Source organism: Mytilus californianus, unplaced genomic scaffold (genome assembly GCF_021869535.1).
Source record: "Mytilus californianus isolate M0D057914Y unplaced genomic scaffold, xbMytCali1.0.p SCAF_14, whole genome shotgun sequence".
NCBI lineage: Eukaryota > Metazoa > Mollusca > Bivalvia > Mytilida > Mytilidae > Mytilus > Mytilus californianus.
Genome location: NW_026262626.1, coordinates 37,960,586 through 37,979,060, shown reverse-complemented (window position 1 = coordinate 37,979,060; position 18,475 = coordinate 37,960,586). Strand labels below are relative to the sequence as shown.

Genomic DNA, 18,475 nt, shown 5'->3' with positions numbered 1-18,475 from the left:
TTTTTGGCCCCCCCATTCCTAAACGTTTATGGCAATTACCCCCAAACTCAATTCCAGCTTTCCCTTTGTGATATGGAACCTTGTAGTACAAATTCAGAAATATCCAAACACTTACACACAAGTTATTGTCATGAAACTAGAAAAATGCTTGTTTTTTGCCCCTTTTTTGGCCCCTAATTCCTAAAATTTTGAGGCAATTACCCCCAAAATTCAATTACAGCCTTCCCTTTGTGATATGGAACCTTGTGGTACAATGTCAGAGAGATCCATACACTTACACACAAGTTATTGTCTGGAAGTTACAAAAATGCTTATTTTTGGCCCCCAATTCCTCAACTGTTGGTACCATAACCCCCAAAATCAATCCCAACCTTCCTTTTGTGGTATTGAACCTTATTTTAAAATTTCATGGAGATCCATTCACTTAAACTAAAGTTAGAGTGCGAAAACCAATGTGTCTTCGGACGACGCCAACGTCATACCAATATACGACCAAAAAATTTTTAATTTTTGCGGTCGTATAAAAATGAACGATATTCATTTGATAAAAGTAAATTGGTGAAAAATACACTGGCTATCATCCAATCAAAACCAAGGATTCTTACATAAGGTGTAATTAATACTTAAATGAACTGCTACAAAGATATAACCCAAATTTTTCAGTTCATATGTGCCCATGTACTGTTACTGTAGACATGATAAATATAGGGAGCTATATTTTAAGTGTATACATTTTGTAGATTTAGTGCTTTTAGACCTGTGCTACACATTGTTTTGGAGGCCGATGCCTTATGAAAGATAGTTCCTGTCGATTTTTTTTTATTAGTGAGTTTGATAAATAAACTGGAAAATTACGATGTTTAATTAAAGGCCTTCTTCAAGGGGCATTTGTTGTCAACTTCATGTTCACCGATTCGACTCAAATTCTCATATTTGATTTATAATGTACTAAAACGTACATCCTGTTCTTTAAATGCAAAATGGAATGTCCTACAGGGTTTCAATGTAAACTGAACTCTGCTGACGGTCTTAATGGACTATTGATCGACATTCAAGTACCTCAACAGGAACACATGGGAAAAAGTTATTAAATTTTTTTGTTATGTGTCCTGATAATGAATCCAGTCATGAAGTAGACCACATCTTTGTTTTCGTTGGTTCGAACTTTCCAGCATCCTGATAATGGTGCATGCAATTCACCTATTGTTCGGCCTTGCATAGAAGATAACTGCAACTCAAGGAATTTGTTCAATGTTTTTATGCAAAAATAAGAACTTGGTTTTAATTTTGATAACCGCATTTTCTAAAATTGCAAGAACAGATGCATGAAAAAATTTCTGAATTCTCCCAACCTTTTGGATACAAGCGAACTCAAACAATTTCATATATGCCGTCAGCCACATTAGTTTGATAACCATTTTAATTTAAATACAACTGTTTCTCAAGAGGTTCATTATGATTGAAACTCAACAATCATTATAAGTTTTATATCTGGATTTCTCTTGTTTAAAGAAATCTGCAATTGATTGAATCTCATTGAAAGCCCTCCAAAAATACAGGAATTGATCAGCATACATACCTGAAGAAGCCTTCAAATCTTAAGATTGGTCCACTGGCAAATAACTTCGTCAGACTTATTATTGAATGGAAAATGCAGGCATATTGTGTTGCATTTTTATGGACTCAGTTTATAGCCAACTCAAACTAGACTTTAAATTTGCATCTTCTTCCCCAAGCAGAAAAAGAGTTAGGGCAGACTGGTAGGGTAATAGTCTTTCTTCTGACAAATCTGGTAAAGTAGCAGCAAGCGAGTCTAGTACAAAGCAATGTCCTCGCTCTATGCTTTCAATTTGTCACTGGACATTAAACGGCCATCATCCATTATCAATTTGAAATCAAACAAAATATTGCTGAAGATATATAATCAGTTTGCGCCAAAAACTTTTTCATCTACTAGTATGGAAAGTAAATATCTAAACTTGTCCCTATATGAATATATAAAATTTTGAAAATTTTCACGTCCGAATCAATATTTACTAGTCTGGGGCATAGGACTAGTGGCTAATGGTGCAGACTGTATAATGGTCTTGCCATTCATTAATTTTTACCCACTATTCTACAACAAAGATTTTCGTACTGTTTTATGTAAAATCAACCATGCTACAAAAAAAAAAAAAAAAAAATTGAGTCATTCCCATCATAATGATTTTATATAAATACATTTTTATGGCATGTTGTACTATCCATTAACAGGATTTTTTTCATCACATTGCAAATTCATATGAAAAACGACAAGACAACAGAAACATGTTGAGCACATTTTAATTATTAAAACGTCTCAACAGTAAGATTTAGTCCATCATTCTTCTTAGTAAATTCTTTGAGAAGGTGTCATTGTACCCTTGATGTAGAGGGCTCGGACGTTCTGCCAGTTCTTCTTCAGGAGGGACACCAAGAAATTGATGGACAGAGAAATATTTGAATAGAGTTCATCTGGGGTCATGTTGACATGTCCTACGCAAACAGCCAGACAGAGTACCTGAAAATTAAAAGTAAAAGCTAATTCAAGAAGTTGCAGCATAATCAACAACAGATTTAATTTATAGTGGATAGAAAAAATTGATTAATCCCTTGTTGGTTTCTTCCAATTTCTATGGTAAATCAAAGTATCTTGATGGCCCTTTGTATCGTATGTTGTTTTTCAATTGATATTTATCACTGGTTGTGATTTGGTTAATTTTAGTTTTAAAAATTGTATATATGTTTCAGAACATTTGGTTGTGGCAAAGTAAAGTAAAATAAAAGTGCTGAAACTGCAAATTTTCCATTTATTCCATTTATAGAGGAACACAACGTTGTTCAAGCAACAAAAGTGAAGCCACACATATTCAAATTTGATCTGTGTTTGGTGGTATTCAGCATTGTGTATATTTCAGAATATTTGGTTGTGGCAAAGAAGTTGCAGAACGGAAACTAATTTGGAAGTACGGACAGACGCACAAGGGCAAAACTTAAGAATGCCCCCTACACCGCACAGGGGGCATAAAAATGTCTATATTTAATATTTACTAGCTATATGCATACAAGTTAATTTTTCAGGAAATTCAGGTAAATCCAATCCTAAATTTTACCAAATCTGGATTTTTACCTTTACAACAAACTCACCTTTTTCAACTGAAACTTGATGGTTGCTTTCTGTTCCTCACACTTTGTGACCAAGGATTCATTATGAGAGACCTGGATGGGAAACTTTCCTGCCTTGTTCAATCCAGGACCCAACAGCCTTGGGATGGTCTTGATGATCGAGTCAGAAGCCAAAAAACCATCATATCTCTTAGCTACAAAACAAAACAGAGAATTTCATGCTTTGTTACATATTATCAAATGGTGACTACCTTCCCACTGCTACAAAACAGAGAATTTCATGCTTTGGTACATATTATCAAATGGTGACTACCTTCTCACTGATTTAGTAGTTGTGTGTCAAATATGTTTTAAGAGAGACTTTAGTGTACTTAGTGAACCATCGGCAAATCACTGAGCTCTGGTACATATTTGAACAGAAAAAAATGAAAACTTCACCAGTTTAATGTTATATGCAAGCCTAACCAGGTTTGATCTTAAGAAAAGCAGAAAAAATTGGATCTGCAGTTATTTGTTTTTGCTACTTTAGTCCATTCAGAAATGAATAAACTGCTTCGCTGAGCGCAGCTGGATACGCCCGCAGAGGTCCAACCCTGAACAGTTGGGGCAAAAATGGACACAATATTCAAGCTTGATACAGGTCTGAATTTGGATTGCAATTAAATATTTGACATATTATAGGTTTCTGAATAAATGTAGTCAGAACTTGAAATTGGTTATATGAATTGAATTTATATTCAATTAAAGATTTCTTGCTGTTGGGCAATACTTAGTAAATCTGTTGTCAGGCTATAAACAAATAAAGTTCAATTTCTTCTCAATGTCATATTTGAAATTTATGAAAATCAATAGGGAGATTACATCAATAGCTATTATAAACAATTCACCAAAGTTTCATGAGAACTGCTGAAAGCATTTTTTGAGTTATTGTCCAAAAACTGGAAAATCCCCCCTTTTTGTCGAGCCTTCGACTTTAGTCGAAAAAGCGAGACATAGCGATCCTACATTCCGTCGGCGTCGTCCACAAATATTCACTGTGTGGTTAAAGTTTTTAAAATTTTAATAACTTTCTTAAACTATCCTGGGTTTCTACCAAACTTGGACAGAAGCTTGTTTATGATCATAAGATAGTATCCAGAAGTAAATTTTGTAAAAAAAAAAATCCATTTTTTCCTTATTTTACTTTGAAATGGACTTAGATTTTCTGCAAGGAAACAACACATTCACTCTGTGGTTAAAGTTTTTAAAATTTTAATAACTTTCTTATACTATTTTGGATTTGTACCAAACTTGGACAGAAGCTTGTTTATGATCAAATGCTAGTATCTAGAAGGAAATTTTGTTTTCTTCCAGTTAACATTACATTCAGTCTGCAGTTAAAGTTTTTAAACATTTATTAGATTCATAAACTATCCTGGGTTTTTACCAAACTTGGACAGAAGCTTCTTACAATCAAAATATAGTATCAAAAGGAATATTTTTATTGATTTACTTCCTCATTTTTGTTGCGCCTGCAATTAACAGAAAAAGTAGGCGAGACACTGGGTTCCGCGGAACCCTTACAAATTTTTTAATGAATAAAACCCCATAACTCAGAAATGTAAAATCTAAAATTTATAAAATTCTAAAGGGAGCTTACACCAACAGATGTAAACAATTCACCAAAGTACCATGAGAACTGCTGAAAGCATTTTTTAGTTATTGTCCAAGAATTGGAATATCATCCTTTTTTATGAATAAAATCCTGTAACTCGGAAACATAAAATCTAAAATTTATAAAAAACGAAAGGGAGCTCATGTCAATAGATATAAACAATTCATCAAAATTTCTTGCAAGTTGGTGAAAGCATTCTTGAGTAATTGTCGGAAAACAGGAAAATCCTCCCCTTTTTTAATGAATAAAACCCCAAAACTCAGAAATGGTAAATCTGAAATTTAAAGAAAAACAAAAGGGAGCTCACGTCAATAGATATAAACAATTCACCAAAGTTTCATGCATATTGGTTACAGCGTTTATGAGTTAATGTCCGACATGTTGACAACGGACGGTCAATGGTATACCATAATACGTCCCATAAACGGGCGTATGAAAACTATTATAAATATTGCAATGACACTTCCATGGTTGTAAACCCTCAATAAATTGTAGCAGGTAATTATTTTGATAGTCTACATTTTCTTCTTCCAGGATTCTGCAACATTCAACAATATACACCAATCCATTTGACGTCTTTTGATAATTGGTGTCGCTGTTAGGCCAATTAAAATTAATTGATAGATTTTCATCCCCGCCCGCCCCTCTGAAATCGTTCCGCCCCAATTTTTTTTATTTTGAAAAATTTACGATTTCCGGATTTTGTTCATTTTCGTTACCGGTAACTGTCGATAATTTCGTTTCATTAATAACATCCTGTTTCAAATTTTGGTTTTTGCATTTCTTTGTATGTTTGATTCGTTATACATGTACATGTATATACATGATAGAACCTTATTATCAACTTCAATATATGAAGAACACGTCACAAGAGCGTTTCATATCTAATAAAAAATAAATAAAATGCTCCGCAGGGCGCAGCTTGATACGACCGCAGAGGTCGAACCCTGAACAGTTGGGGCAAGTATGGACACAACATTCAAGCTTGATACAGCTTTGCATTTGGATTGTGATTAAATATTTGACACAGCATAGGTTTCTAACACAGATTGAATGTGGTCTAAGAACTTAAAAATTTTAAATTGCACATTCACCTATTATGGTCCAATATCCAAAATCTAAATACATGGTTAGATTCAGCATATCAAAGAACCCCAAGAATTCAATTTTTGATGAAATCAAACAAAGTTTAATTTTGGACCCTTTTGACCTCAATGTGGACAAAGTTGATAACGGGGCCCAAAAATCAAAAATCTAAATACATGGTTAGATTCAGCATATCAAAGAACCCCATATATTCAATTTTTGTTGAAATCAAACAAAGTTTAATTTTGGACCCCGATTTGGACCAACTTGAAAACTGGGCCCATAATCAAAAATCTAAATACATGTTTAGATTCAGCATATCAAAGAACCCTAAGAATTCAATTTTTGTTAAAATCAAACTAAGTTTAATTTTGGACCCTTTGGACCTTAATGTAGACCAATTTGAAAACGGAACCAAAAATTAAGAATCTAAATACACGGTTAGATTCGGCATATCAAAGAACCCCAATAATTCAATTTTTGATGAAATCAAACAAAGTTTAATTTTGGACCCTTTTGACCTCAATGTGGACAAAGTTGATAACGGGGCCCAAAAATCAAAAATCTAAATACATGGTTAGATTCAGCATATCAAAGAACCCCATATATTCAATTTTTGTTGAAATCAAACAAAGTTTAATTTTGGACCCCGATTTGGACCAACTTGAAAACTGGGCCCATAATCAAAAATCTAAATACATGTTTAGATTCAGCATATCAAAGAACCCTAAGAATTCAATTTTTGTTAAAATCAAACTAAGTTTAATTTTGGACCCTTTGGACCTTAATGTAGACCAATTTGAAAACGGAACCAAAAATTAAGAATCTAAATAAACGGTTAGATTCGGCATATCAAAGAACCCCAATAATTCAATTTTTGATGAAATCAAACAAATTTTAATTTTGGACCCTTTTGACCTCAATGTGGACAAAGTTAATAACGGGGCCCAAAAATCAAAAATCTAAATACATGGTTAGATTCAGCATATCAAAGAACCCCATATATTCAATTTTTGTTGAAATCAAACAAAGTTAAATTTTGGACCCCGATTTGGACCAACTTGAAAACTGGGCCCATAATCAAAAATCTAAATACATGTTTAGATTCAGCATATCAAAGAACCCTAAGAATTCAATTTTTGTTAAAATCAAACTAAGTTTAATTTTGGACCCTTTGGACCTTAATGTAGACCAATTTGAAAACGGAACCAAAAATTAAGAATCTAAATACACGGTTAGATTCGGCATATCAAAGAACCCCAATAATTCAATTTTTGATGAAATCAAACAAAGTTTAATTTTGGACCCTTTTGACCTCAATGTGGACAAAGTTGATAACGGGGCCCAAAAATCAAAAATCTAAATACATGGTTAGATTCAGCATATCAAAGAACCCCATATATTCAATTTTTGTTGAAATCAAACAAAGTTTAATTTTGGACCCCGATTTGGACCAACTTGAAAACTGGGCCCATAATCAAAAATCTAAATACATGTTTAGATTCAGCATATCAAAGAACCCTAAGAATTCAATTTTTGTTAAAATCAAACTAAGTTTAATTTTGGACCCTTTGGACCTTAATGTAGACCAATTTGAAAACGGAACCAAAATTTAAGAATCTAAATACACAGTTAGATTCGGCATATCAAAGAACCCCAATAATTCAATTTTTGATGAAATCAAACAAAGTTTAATTTTGGACCCTTTGGACCTCAATGTGGACCAATTTAAAAACAGGGCCCAAAATCCAAAAACTAAATACACGGTTAGATTCAGCATATTAAAGAACCCCATTGAATCAAGAATAAAACCCCATTGAAATTGGTCAAGAAATAAGCAATTTATAGGAAGTATCTTCTTTTGCACAATCCTGTGCTATTAAATATTTCTTGCTATTGCGCAATACTGTACAATTGACAATTTCTTGCTATTGCGCAATATTGTGCTATTGGATATTTCTTGCTATTGCGCAATACTGTGCAATTGAAGATTTCTTGCTATTGCGCAATACTGTGCAATTGAAGATTTCTTGCTATTGTGCAATACTGTGCAATTGAAAATTTCTTGCTATTGCACAATACTTATTATATAATAATTTACACATCCTGTTTGGTGTGTATCTCCTACCATATCATTATTATTTGATTTTAAATATAAATCAGAAATAACCAACTTAAAATGGAAAATTTTAAAAGAAACAAAAAAAGAAAAAAAGAAAAAAAAAGGAAAAAAAAATAAATCCCCCCCCAAAATTTTTTGAACCCCCATTATGATTCATCACCCCCAAACTCAATCCCAGCCTTCCCTTTGTGGTATGGTACCTTGCAGTACAATTTCAGAGAGATCCATACACTTGAACACAAGTTATTGTCTGGAAACTAGAAAAAAATGTGTTTTTTGGCCCCTTTTTGGCCCCAAATTCCTAAACGTTTAGGGCAATTACCCCCAAACTCAAACCCAGCTTTCCCTTTGTGATATGGAACCTTGTAGTACAATTTCAGAAAGATCCATACACTTACACACAAGTTATTGTCATGAAACTAGAAAAATGCTTGTTTTTTGCCCCTTTTTTGGCCCCTAATTCCTAAAATTTGGAGGCAATTACCCCCAAAATCAATCCCAGCATTCCTTTAGTGATATGGAACCTTGTGGTACAATGTCAGAGAGATCCATACACTAACACACAAGTTATGTCTGGAAGTTACAAAAATGCTTATTTTTGGCCCCTTTTTGGCCCCTAATTCCTTTACTGTTATTACCATAACCCCCAAAATCAATCCCAACCTTCCTTTTGTGGTATTGAACCTTGTGGTAAAATTTCATAAAGATCCATTCACTTAAACTAAAGTTAGAGTGCGAAAACCAATGTGTCTTCGGACGACGACGACGACGCCAACGTCATACCAATATACGACCACAAAAATTTTTTTGCGGTCGTATAAAAATAAAATCCTCCCACCCACCCCATTTTTTTCAAAAATTTGGATGAAAATCTACTTATTAAATTTACTTGGCCTTATGCTGTTTAATTGCTATATACCCAACATCTCCTTTTACTAGCATTTTAAAGACAAAAATAAGTCTTTTTTAAAATTTTGCATTCATATATAATATAAACTATTTACAAGTACCTAATTTTTTAACAAGCTTTTTGTCCTTGTTCAACTTTTTCAAGGAATCAGTATCCATACTGGGGAGATCATTAGCTTTGGCCTGATCACAATGCACTTGGTCACCCAAAATACAGATCTTCATCTTTGGTCTTGGAATGTGCTTTAGTCTGTAAACATTTAAAATTACCTTTTCAACAACAACTTTATTGACATACAATGAATTTCGTATCTACAAACGAGAAAGAATTGCATTTGAACAGTACATAAAACCTTGACCTATAATGGTTTACTTTCATAAATTTTGACTTGGATGGAGAGTTGTCTCATTGGCATTCGTACCACATCTTCTTATATCTATAAAAGACGTTGTTTTTCTGCATTGTTACATATCTACCTATTTGATCTACATGTAAATTCTAAACAAGGAAACTTTAACATGTTACTTCTTCCTAAATAAAACATGGAATATTGCATGAACTTGGCCTATCTAGTAAGTACACATAGTAATTCCCTCGTTTTCATATACACAGCAAACATGTATTTAATGACATATGCCTACAAAAATGGAACAAACATTAAATGTGTGTTTTCCACAGGGCTTTTTAACATCATGGTAATGCGATGCTTTCTGAATACAACTTATCTATTTTCTATGAATGTCCTGATATAACTTCTAGAAACAAAATATTTCAAATTCCATCTCACAGTATGCTATACATGAAAGTTGTGGGGAAAACACCTTACAAGATTTCAAATTTGGGTTTACATATTCCCTCATCTTTTAGTGACACAATTTGTAACAATACTGCTAACAAATTCTTACCACCAGCAGAACTGTTTCTGTTGAAGAATCACTGATCTCTGGCTTTACTTAACTTTCTGGTACCATTGTTTGTGCAAACAATGTATACCTTCCCAATTATTTTAAGACCCTGGGTGGAGGTCCGCTGGGAAGTTTCCCAGCTACCTATGCCAGGATGCCAACAACACCATCAAGTTTTTCTTTTAACATATTTTTTTTGCAGTTGTTACTTTAAAATACTTGAATGTTCCATTCAAATGTAAAGTTCCAAGTGATCTAAAAATTCTTACATTTTCTACACTTGTCTTGTTTATCCCGCCCCCCTTTCTTTACATAGGAAAACAAAAAGGTGTTTGACAAGTGTTGCTGGCTTTTCAGATTTTCCTGGAAAGGTCATGATAACCTACTTGACTGTGCCAGAGAAACGCTTGTCCTTTTGAGGATCATAATTCTTCAAAGCAATCTGGAGCTCTATAGACTGCGTAAATTTCCTCTTCTTATCTGTTGAATCTTTCAGAACGGTGGCAATGGCCTCGTACAAGTTGTCACGAGAAATTTTACTGAAAAGAAGAAGTAAAATTCGAACTGATGAGAACTAACAAAACTATAAACAGAGCAGCAAAATATAACAGAATCACATAGGATTTACATACATGTACATGTATTGTTATATGTAGATTCATTTTCACCGTCTATTAAAGAAAATTTGGCTAGCAGTCTTCCCGCTCAACCACAGGCCAACCAGCCCAGGCTTGTAAAAATGCTATCAGGCCTGTTAAAATCAACTCTACAAGCCAATAGAATCTTATCTAAAATTTTCGTAGAATTCAGCTTCAGGCCTGTAGATTCAAAAGTTTATCATGAAGACTGGGCTAGCCAACTAATCAGACTTGCAAATTTTTGGTGACTAATAAATTAACATTTAAAGGAACTTTTATTGACTTGTCAAAATTGGCAATAAGGAGAATGAGATTGTTCCTGCCATCTTCAATCAAAGATGTCATCAATACAACCAAAAAGATTATAAAAATTGCACAAATACTTTCAGCAGCATTGTTCTTTTGTAAGATGTAGCTCTGCTTTACATGTTACTGGTCTACATGACAGACCAGTGATATAGCAAACAAAGCAGTTGATGTAACAGCTTAAAACGCCAAACATGTCATGGACTAGACAAACTTGGAGCTGGAGCTGTGTTATTCAAAATACACAATTCTAAAGCATATTTACTACATGTAACTCGTAAACTAATTAATTCATTATAAATTAAAAATGTAATTTTGTTCATTAGGTAAGCAAGGGAGACAAAAATTACTTGTTAAATCCATTCTAATTTAAACAGCTCAACATTTTGATAAGTTGATGATTGCTCAACATTTTTTAAACATTTGTAGTATAAAAGCTTTGTGAATGGCGAGATGATGAACTTGCCATACAATATAACCTCATACAAGTTTCTTTCACAGTTTAGGAAACCAACACTGCAATTAATGTGCAGATATGGGGCAAAAACTGTACTATTAGCACATGTACATACAATGGGATAATAATCAATGGTTGACCATATCTATTTATTGTACTGTAAATTCAGAAATTATTATTGCTGCAAATGAATAATGCTATTGAAATTTATAAAGCATCAAGATTTCTTAACACGAGTTTAAATATTTCAAAAAGTGTCACTCTGTTTACCATATTGGTGGTCTGGGTGATACACCAATTTTACAGCAAAAAGGGTTGTTACTTTTACAGCTTTGAAACGCCAAACTTGTTACTGACAACACAAATTTGGAGCTGGAACTGTTTTAAATGAGCTAGCAACCAGACAAGCAATTTTTAACCAAAAGGCTTCCAAGGGTCAAAAGATTTCACCAATAGATAGGAATCTATATTTGTTATTTTATGTATAGTTAGATTGTCCTTGTTTTATCTCAATCTTTTCAGAACTTGCTGGTGCAGTAGGTTAGTTCTGGCATGTTCATGCTTTTTTTCTCATACTTGACATCTATCTGTTCTTACATGTACATGTATGTACAATTCTTACAAGATTTGTATTAAAATTAGATCAACAATATGTGTCCAGAAAGTTAGTAAATCAGTGCCAATCAATTGATTTTTTTGGAGTAATGCTACAATGTACTTGCACAGAAATATTGTGGAAAATTGCATTGTAAGCCCTCAAGCCTATATTTCTTTGAGGATTTTTTAATTAAGTTTAAACACAGGTTTACACCTTATAGCAATATCTTTAACAAGTCCCCCCCCCCCACCCCAAGTTATCCACCTTGGAAATATATTATTGTTGCTTAACATCCTGTCAACTATCTCACAACTAGGATATTGAGGAATAAGGTAAAATTTAAATTTAAATAAACTGCTTCGCTGAGCGCAGCTGGATACGCCCGCAGAGGTCTAACCCTGAACAGTTGGGGCAAAAATGGACACAATATTCAAGCTTGATACAGGTCTGAATTTGGATTGTAATTAAATATTTGACATACATCTATTATAGGTTTCTGAATAAATGTAGTCAAAGAACTTGAAGTTGGTTATATGAATTGAATTTATATTCAATTTAAGATTTCTTGCTGTTGTGCAATACACTGTGCTGTTGCACAATACTTAGTAAATCTGTTGTCAGACTATAAACAAATAAAATTTATAAAATTCTAAAGGGAGCTTACATCAATAGATATAAACAGCTCACCAAAGTTTCATACAAATTGCTGAAAGCATTTTTGAGTTTTTGTCTGAAAACTGGAAAATCCCCCCTTTTTTAATGAATAAACCCCATAATTCGGAAATGTAAAATCTAAAATTTATAAAATTCCAAAGGGAGCTCATGTCAATAGATATAAACAATTAACCAAAATTTATTGCAAGTTGGTGAAAGCATTCTTGAGTTATTGTCCGAAAACTGGAAAATCCCCCTTTTTTTAATGAATAAAACCCTATAACTCGGAAACGTAAAATCTAAAATTTATAAAATACGAAAGAGAGCTCACGTCAATAGATATAAACAATTCAAAGTTTAAAGCAAATTGGTTTAAGTGTTTTTGAGTTAATGTCCGACATGTTGACGAGGGACAGACGGACGGACGTACAACGGTATACCATAATACGTCCCGTAAACGGGCGTATAAAAAAATAGGACTGTTCACTCCTAGACAAATAAAATACATGCATGTGCATCAAAAGGGGACGTCAAAGCACTGTTCTTTTGGTTTTTGTTCCCCTAGTCATTGAATCATTTAAACTGACAAAATGTTGCCCTGCTTTACGTGTCACTAGTCTATTGGAAAGACACATGATATAGCGAACATGGCAGTTTACTTTCACAGCTATAAACGCCAAACTTGTCATAGTCTGGACAAACTTGGAGCTGGAACTGTGTTAAATAAATGCCAACATTTTATTAGTACAATGTAAACACAATGCACTGTTTAATTAAAACTTTACAATGCAAAATTTAAGCAATGTCCATCTTCTCAGCAGGGATGATTTTTATTTCTGGCCTGGTCTATACAATCAAGTTGCATTAAATAAATTAGCCATCTACACGTTTGTACATGTAGAAAGAAGAGTCAAGCCCTGCAGAATTTAAATTTCCAAAAACAAATGTATGCAAGTTTCTTTTGCAGGGCACTCAAATGTGATACATTTTATCAGATTGGTACATGTACAATGTACTTCCAACTTTTTTCAGAATAAATTATTGCAGATAAGCAAGTTTTCTTACGTGTACAATTCTTGCCAGATTATAAAAAAGAAAGATTATTATCATGTCTTTGAAGAGTTCAAAAATCAGTGCTGATAACCCTAGTTTTACATTAGTCCATCAGAAAATGAAATTGCATGAAAAGGTTAAAAACACAAAATTTATCAATGTTATTGCCCTTTGAAAGATAAAGCATGTAAAACAATGGGAGACATTGGAATTACGTCCTTATATTTTTGTTGTCCTAGTCACTGAATCATTAAATAACTGATAAAATGTCGCCCTGCTTTACGTGTCACTAGTCTATTGAAAAGACACATGATATAGCGAACAGGGCAGTTTACTATCACAGCTATAAACGCCAAACTTGTCATAGTCTGGACAAACTTGGAGCTGGAACTGTGTTATTTAAGATTGACAACATTCTATTCAACATAAACACAACGCAATGTTTAATTTAAATGTCACAATGCAAAATTTATGCTATGCCATATGGCTCTATATTTTTTCAGGACGGGTCTAAGCCATCAACTAACATCAAATGAGTTAGCCAAGCCATACAGCAGCCTTCATGATAAACTTTCGAGTCCACAAGCCCAGGACTCAATTTTATTTCAAAACTTTAGTTGTTTTCTGTTGGCTTGTAGAGAACAATTTTACAAGCCATGGCCGTAGGACTTGTGGTTAAGCGTAAAGACTGATACAGAATGTATAATTTTCAAAAAGTAAATCTGAAATTTATAAAACCTAATTTATATTACTAAAAATGTTTTTTTTTTTGCATGGCAATGAATTTTAATGAATGTACTTCATTCAATCTTTTAAGAATAAGTTTGTACAGAGGAAGCAAGTTCTGGCATTTTTTATGACTTTTGCCATAACTGACATTGGTCTGATCTTGTAAGTGCACTCATGTATAGTTCTTGCCAGGTTAAAAAGAAAAATTTAATCTGCAAGGTCTTGAACATGTTCAATAATCAGCACCTATAAAGAATATATTTAAAAGAGAGAAAGCCTGTTGGACAATGGAAATATAAGAAAATACTACTTGCACGATATTTATGAAAAAAAATCTATAACACAAATATATTACTTTATATTGGATCTTATATTATTGCCCTTCGAAATATAAAATATATGCATTGATGGGAGACATTGGACCACTGTTCTTATTCTAGTCAAGTGTTCCCCTGGTCATTGAATCATTTAAAACTGATACAAATGTAGCCGAGTTTTACGTGTCACTAGTCTATTGAAAAGACACATGATATAGCGAACAGGGCAATTTACTATCACAGCTATAAACGCCAAACTTGTCATAGTCTGGACAAACTTGGAGCTGGAACTGTTAAGACATTGCCATCTGACACTTATTTCATCGCGTAATAAAAATCATGAATGCAATCTTCATCTTCTCATCAAAGGTTGAAAATTAGTCTAACCAGATCCAAGAAATGGTCTTGCATTAATCAAATGATTAAATCAAACCCAAAATGAAATAATCAAGCCTTACAATTTATATGAATAACACCAACTCAGAACTGTCTCAGACTTCATAAAACCTGCTTTAATATTTTCAAGTTTTTTTTGCATGGCATTGAATTATAAATATATTTAATGGAAAGGATACTTAAAATCTTTTCAAAAGATTAGGCCAGAACAGTTCAGACATTTTTTTATGCTTTTTTGCCATACTGGGGGTCAGTCAAATCTTGTTGGGACTAAGAGCAGCTTTCATGCATACAAATTCACGACATTAATTTTTTTATATCCAAGATTTAAACCAGCAAGCTCTAAAACAAGTTTGATAATCAGTGCTTATCTACTTTTTACAGGAATAATGCCCTTGCAAATTGAAATCTTATGGACACTTACATTGTAATCACGCCTACACGTACATTTTATGGATATTAATATAATGAAAGTTTAAAACAAAAATAATTTGAATGTGAAAGTGTTCCATGTGCCATTATTGAATCCTTTAAAAACTTATAAAAATGTCACCATGCTTTACGTGTCACTTGTCTATATGAAAGACACATGATATAGCGAACAGGGTAGTTTACTATCACAGCTATAAACGCCAAACTTGTCATAGCCTGGACAAACTTGGAGCTGGAACTGTGTTGGCAAGTCATTGAAATCAGTATATACACGATTCTTAGACGAACTTGTAGAGTTGTCCCGAAACATATCTACCTTAAATGACCCTCATGGTAGTCAAGGTCTATAAATATTTAATGCATATGTTGAAACATAAGATTATCCAAATCATGTACCCAAGCAACCTTGAATAAAACAATAAAATTTGTTATGATTTTCTAAATGCTCACATCTTTGATTTACTGCCATGAAGAGTAAATTAAAACAAACATTCTAATGAATAAACTCATTCAAGGATTAAAATTTTGTACCCCAGATGCACATTTCGTCTACAAGACTTGTCAGTGATGCCCAAATAAGGTTGCAAAGGCCAAATGAAGTATGAAGTTATATTTATCAACATCATTTTAACTTTTCAGGCTGCAAGGATTTGACTATAATTTCAGTCATGTTTGCTAAAAGATAAATGGCCCTGACAAGATATACAACTATTTTATTTAACAACAAAATGCGAGTCTGGTCCATCTTCAACGTGTCAACATATAAGTGTCTTCAACTGTAGCATAAACGTACTAGAATGACGAGAAGATTAACTTGCCATTACGAAAGTAACTTTATGCAGGACACTTTTACAGTTTGGGAAGCCATCACTGCAACCTGTATACAGATATGGAGCAAAAACTGTACATACTAGTTGCACTTTGAACTCATCTCATATATGGTGCACAATTTATGAAATGGGCAATGTTTTAAAATGTGAGGATATGCTAATCCCTGCGATACTTAACAGTGTTCCAGCTTGAATCTCAGGGCAGAAGGGTGCTAGTTGTCTGAAAGGGCACTTTAGCATTATAACCCAGATTTCAAGGGCAATGTTGGACAGTGTATTAAATTACCTTGAATATTGCTAGACTTAGCTGGAGAACATAAGTTGTATTTCAACCATATTCAGAAATTAATGTTTTCTTGATGTTGGTTCCAGTAAGAATTTTTTTCCATCAAATTATCAAACCATGAAGCAAAGCATATCATTTTGATGTTAATCTAAACAAACTTGTACATTTGGTATGGAAAATAATCATCAGAAATTTCAATGTTTTATAACTTATACCAAAATAAACAAGTATAACAAAAAGTTAACATTTTAACCACATCTATAAATCACACCTATTGATTTGATTACAAGTCTGAAAACGTGGAGTACAATTTTAATTGTTAGAAAATAATGTGGTTACCTCTCCAAAACATGGTTTCAAGAAGTATACAATGATACTTTTTAATATTAATTTATCTTATGTTAGCCAAAAGCTAAAATTTCAAAACAAGTTTTCCAGGATTAGATGGATTTTAGTAGAGAGAGGAATACACACCTCATCTTGCCTGCTTCAGGAAACCGGAAAAGGAAGTTGGAAGGAACTGTGCAATCGAAATAGGGAATGAATACAACATAGATTTTGTATTGCGTACGTGCAAAGTAAAGATTTAATTGCAATTTATTTACTTTGGTGAATTCTTTTTAAATCATTATCCCCTTTTAGTGTCTAAACTAACACTATAAACGAGGAGCATTGCTAGCTGATGTTATAAGTTTTTATTTAAAAAAAAAAGAAAAGAAAAATTTGCTAGTTACCGTATTCTGGAAACAGTGTTCCTGCCGTATTCAAGGATTTGTATAGTAATCTTACTATACTTATCCCGTTGCCATATAGTACTGACTGAAAACTTAATCATTTAATTAACTAGTGCAAACAGGCAAATTGATAAATGGTATGTATTCTTGTTTTAAATTGGAAATTAATACAAAGGGAAAAAAGCCTTTAACTTAAAAAAATGACGCATGAATACCGACTTGGTTTAATCCCGCCATAAAAATCCTGCATAGTGTGCCTGTCTAAAGCCTGTAATTAAATGTTGGGTTTTTTTTTGTTTATTGTTTTGATTCTCACTGGGGCCGTTGGTTTTCTCGTTTGAATTGTTTTACACTTTGTGATGTCGGAGCCGTTTATACCTTACTATCATATATAAAGAATGTGCGGAATTTTGGGAGGCCGGCTTATAACTATCAAAACTAGTTCATTCTTTCCTTTCTAAACTTGTCTTTTCTGTCTTGAAAAGTCTCCAAATCTTATTTGATTGTTAATGGAAAAAAGAATATAGTGTATCAGTTTAAATGACACAAAATCCATATATGCTGAATAAACAGTGCTTTTAATTATTGCTGTTCTCCATTTCAAAGTCACAGGCCTTCACCCGTGACGAAACAAAAGTAGTCACACCTCACGGCAAGTTCAAGACGTCTCTTAACACTGGTTTGGGGATTTGCTAGATGTCGATCTCTCTAAAAGCAGACGCGGATCCAGCCATTTCCAAAGGGGGGATTCCAACCCTCGCAACACCATGAAACGTTAACATAATTAAAACAAACCACACATACAGAAAAAAAAACACAAAAAAAAATCGAAAAAGGGGGTTCCAACCCCCGGAACACCCGATTGGAACTCCACTGAAAATATCCAATCATAATTTTAAAATAAATATATACTTTCTCGCTGAGATATCACATTGATGGTGATGACACCATACTTCCTCACTGAGATATCACATTGATGGTGATACACCATACTTCCTCACGTAGATATCACATTGATGGTGATACACCAAGAACACCTCACTGAGATATCACATTGATGGTGATACACCAAGAACAAGCAAGGGCTATTTATAACACTTGTGGAACCAAAACTGTGTATGTGTATGAAAAACTTTGAAACCTACAGACCTCGATCCTCGAATTTATGGGCTGATCACACCAAGAACAAGCAAGGGCTATTTATAACACTTGTGGAACCAAAAC

General features: G+C 33.4%; 1 protein-coding gene and 1 long non-coding RNA gene across 2 annotated transcripts; both read right to left on the bottom strand.

Moving 5' to 3' along the window:
- Window positions 1-2,306: 2,306 nt before the first annotated feature.
- On the bottom strand, window positions 2,307-17,046 carry LOC127724491 (60S ribosomal protein L10a-like). The gene is made up of 5 exons (XM_052231478.1): window positions 16,992-17,046; window positions 10,208-10,360; window positions 9,017-9,165; window positions 3,166-3,338; window positions 2,307-2,539 (listed from the first exon to the last, which is right to left on the bottom strand). The coding sequence occupies exons 1-5, from the start codon at window positions 16,994-16,996 to the stop codon at window positions 2,369-2,371; spliced, it is 651 nt and encodes a 216-aa protein (XP_052087438.1). The 5' UTR covers window positions 16,997-17,046; the 3' UTR covers window positions 2,307-2,368.
- On the bottom strand, window positions 5,876-8,831 carry LOC127724494 (uncharacterized). Its single transcript, XR_007992525.1, has 2 exons — window positions 6,271-8,831; window positions 5,876-6,008 (listed from the first exon to the last, which is right to left on the bottom strand). It is a non-coding gene; the product is annotated as an uncharacterized LOC127724494 (long non-coding RNA).
- Window positions 17,047-18,475: the final 1,429 nt, after the last annotated feature.

Coding starts and splice junctions, on each gene's coding strand:
- LOC127724491 (XM_052231478.1), bottom strand. Junction 3,339..9,016: donor AAAGCTTGTTAAAAAATTAG/GTACTTGTAAAT, acceptor TTTGTTTTGTAG/CTAAGAGATATGATGGTTTT. Junction 2,540..3,165: donor TCAAGTTTCAGTTGAAAAAG/GTGAGTTTGTTG, acceptor TTTAATTTTCAG/GTACTCTGTCTGGCTGTTTG.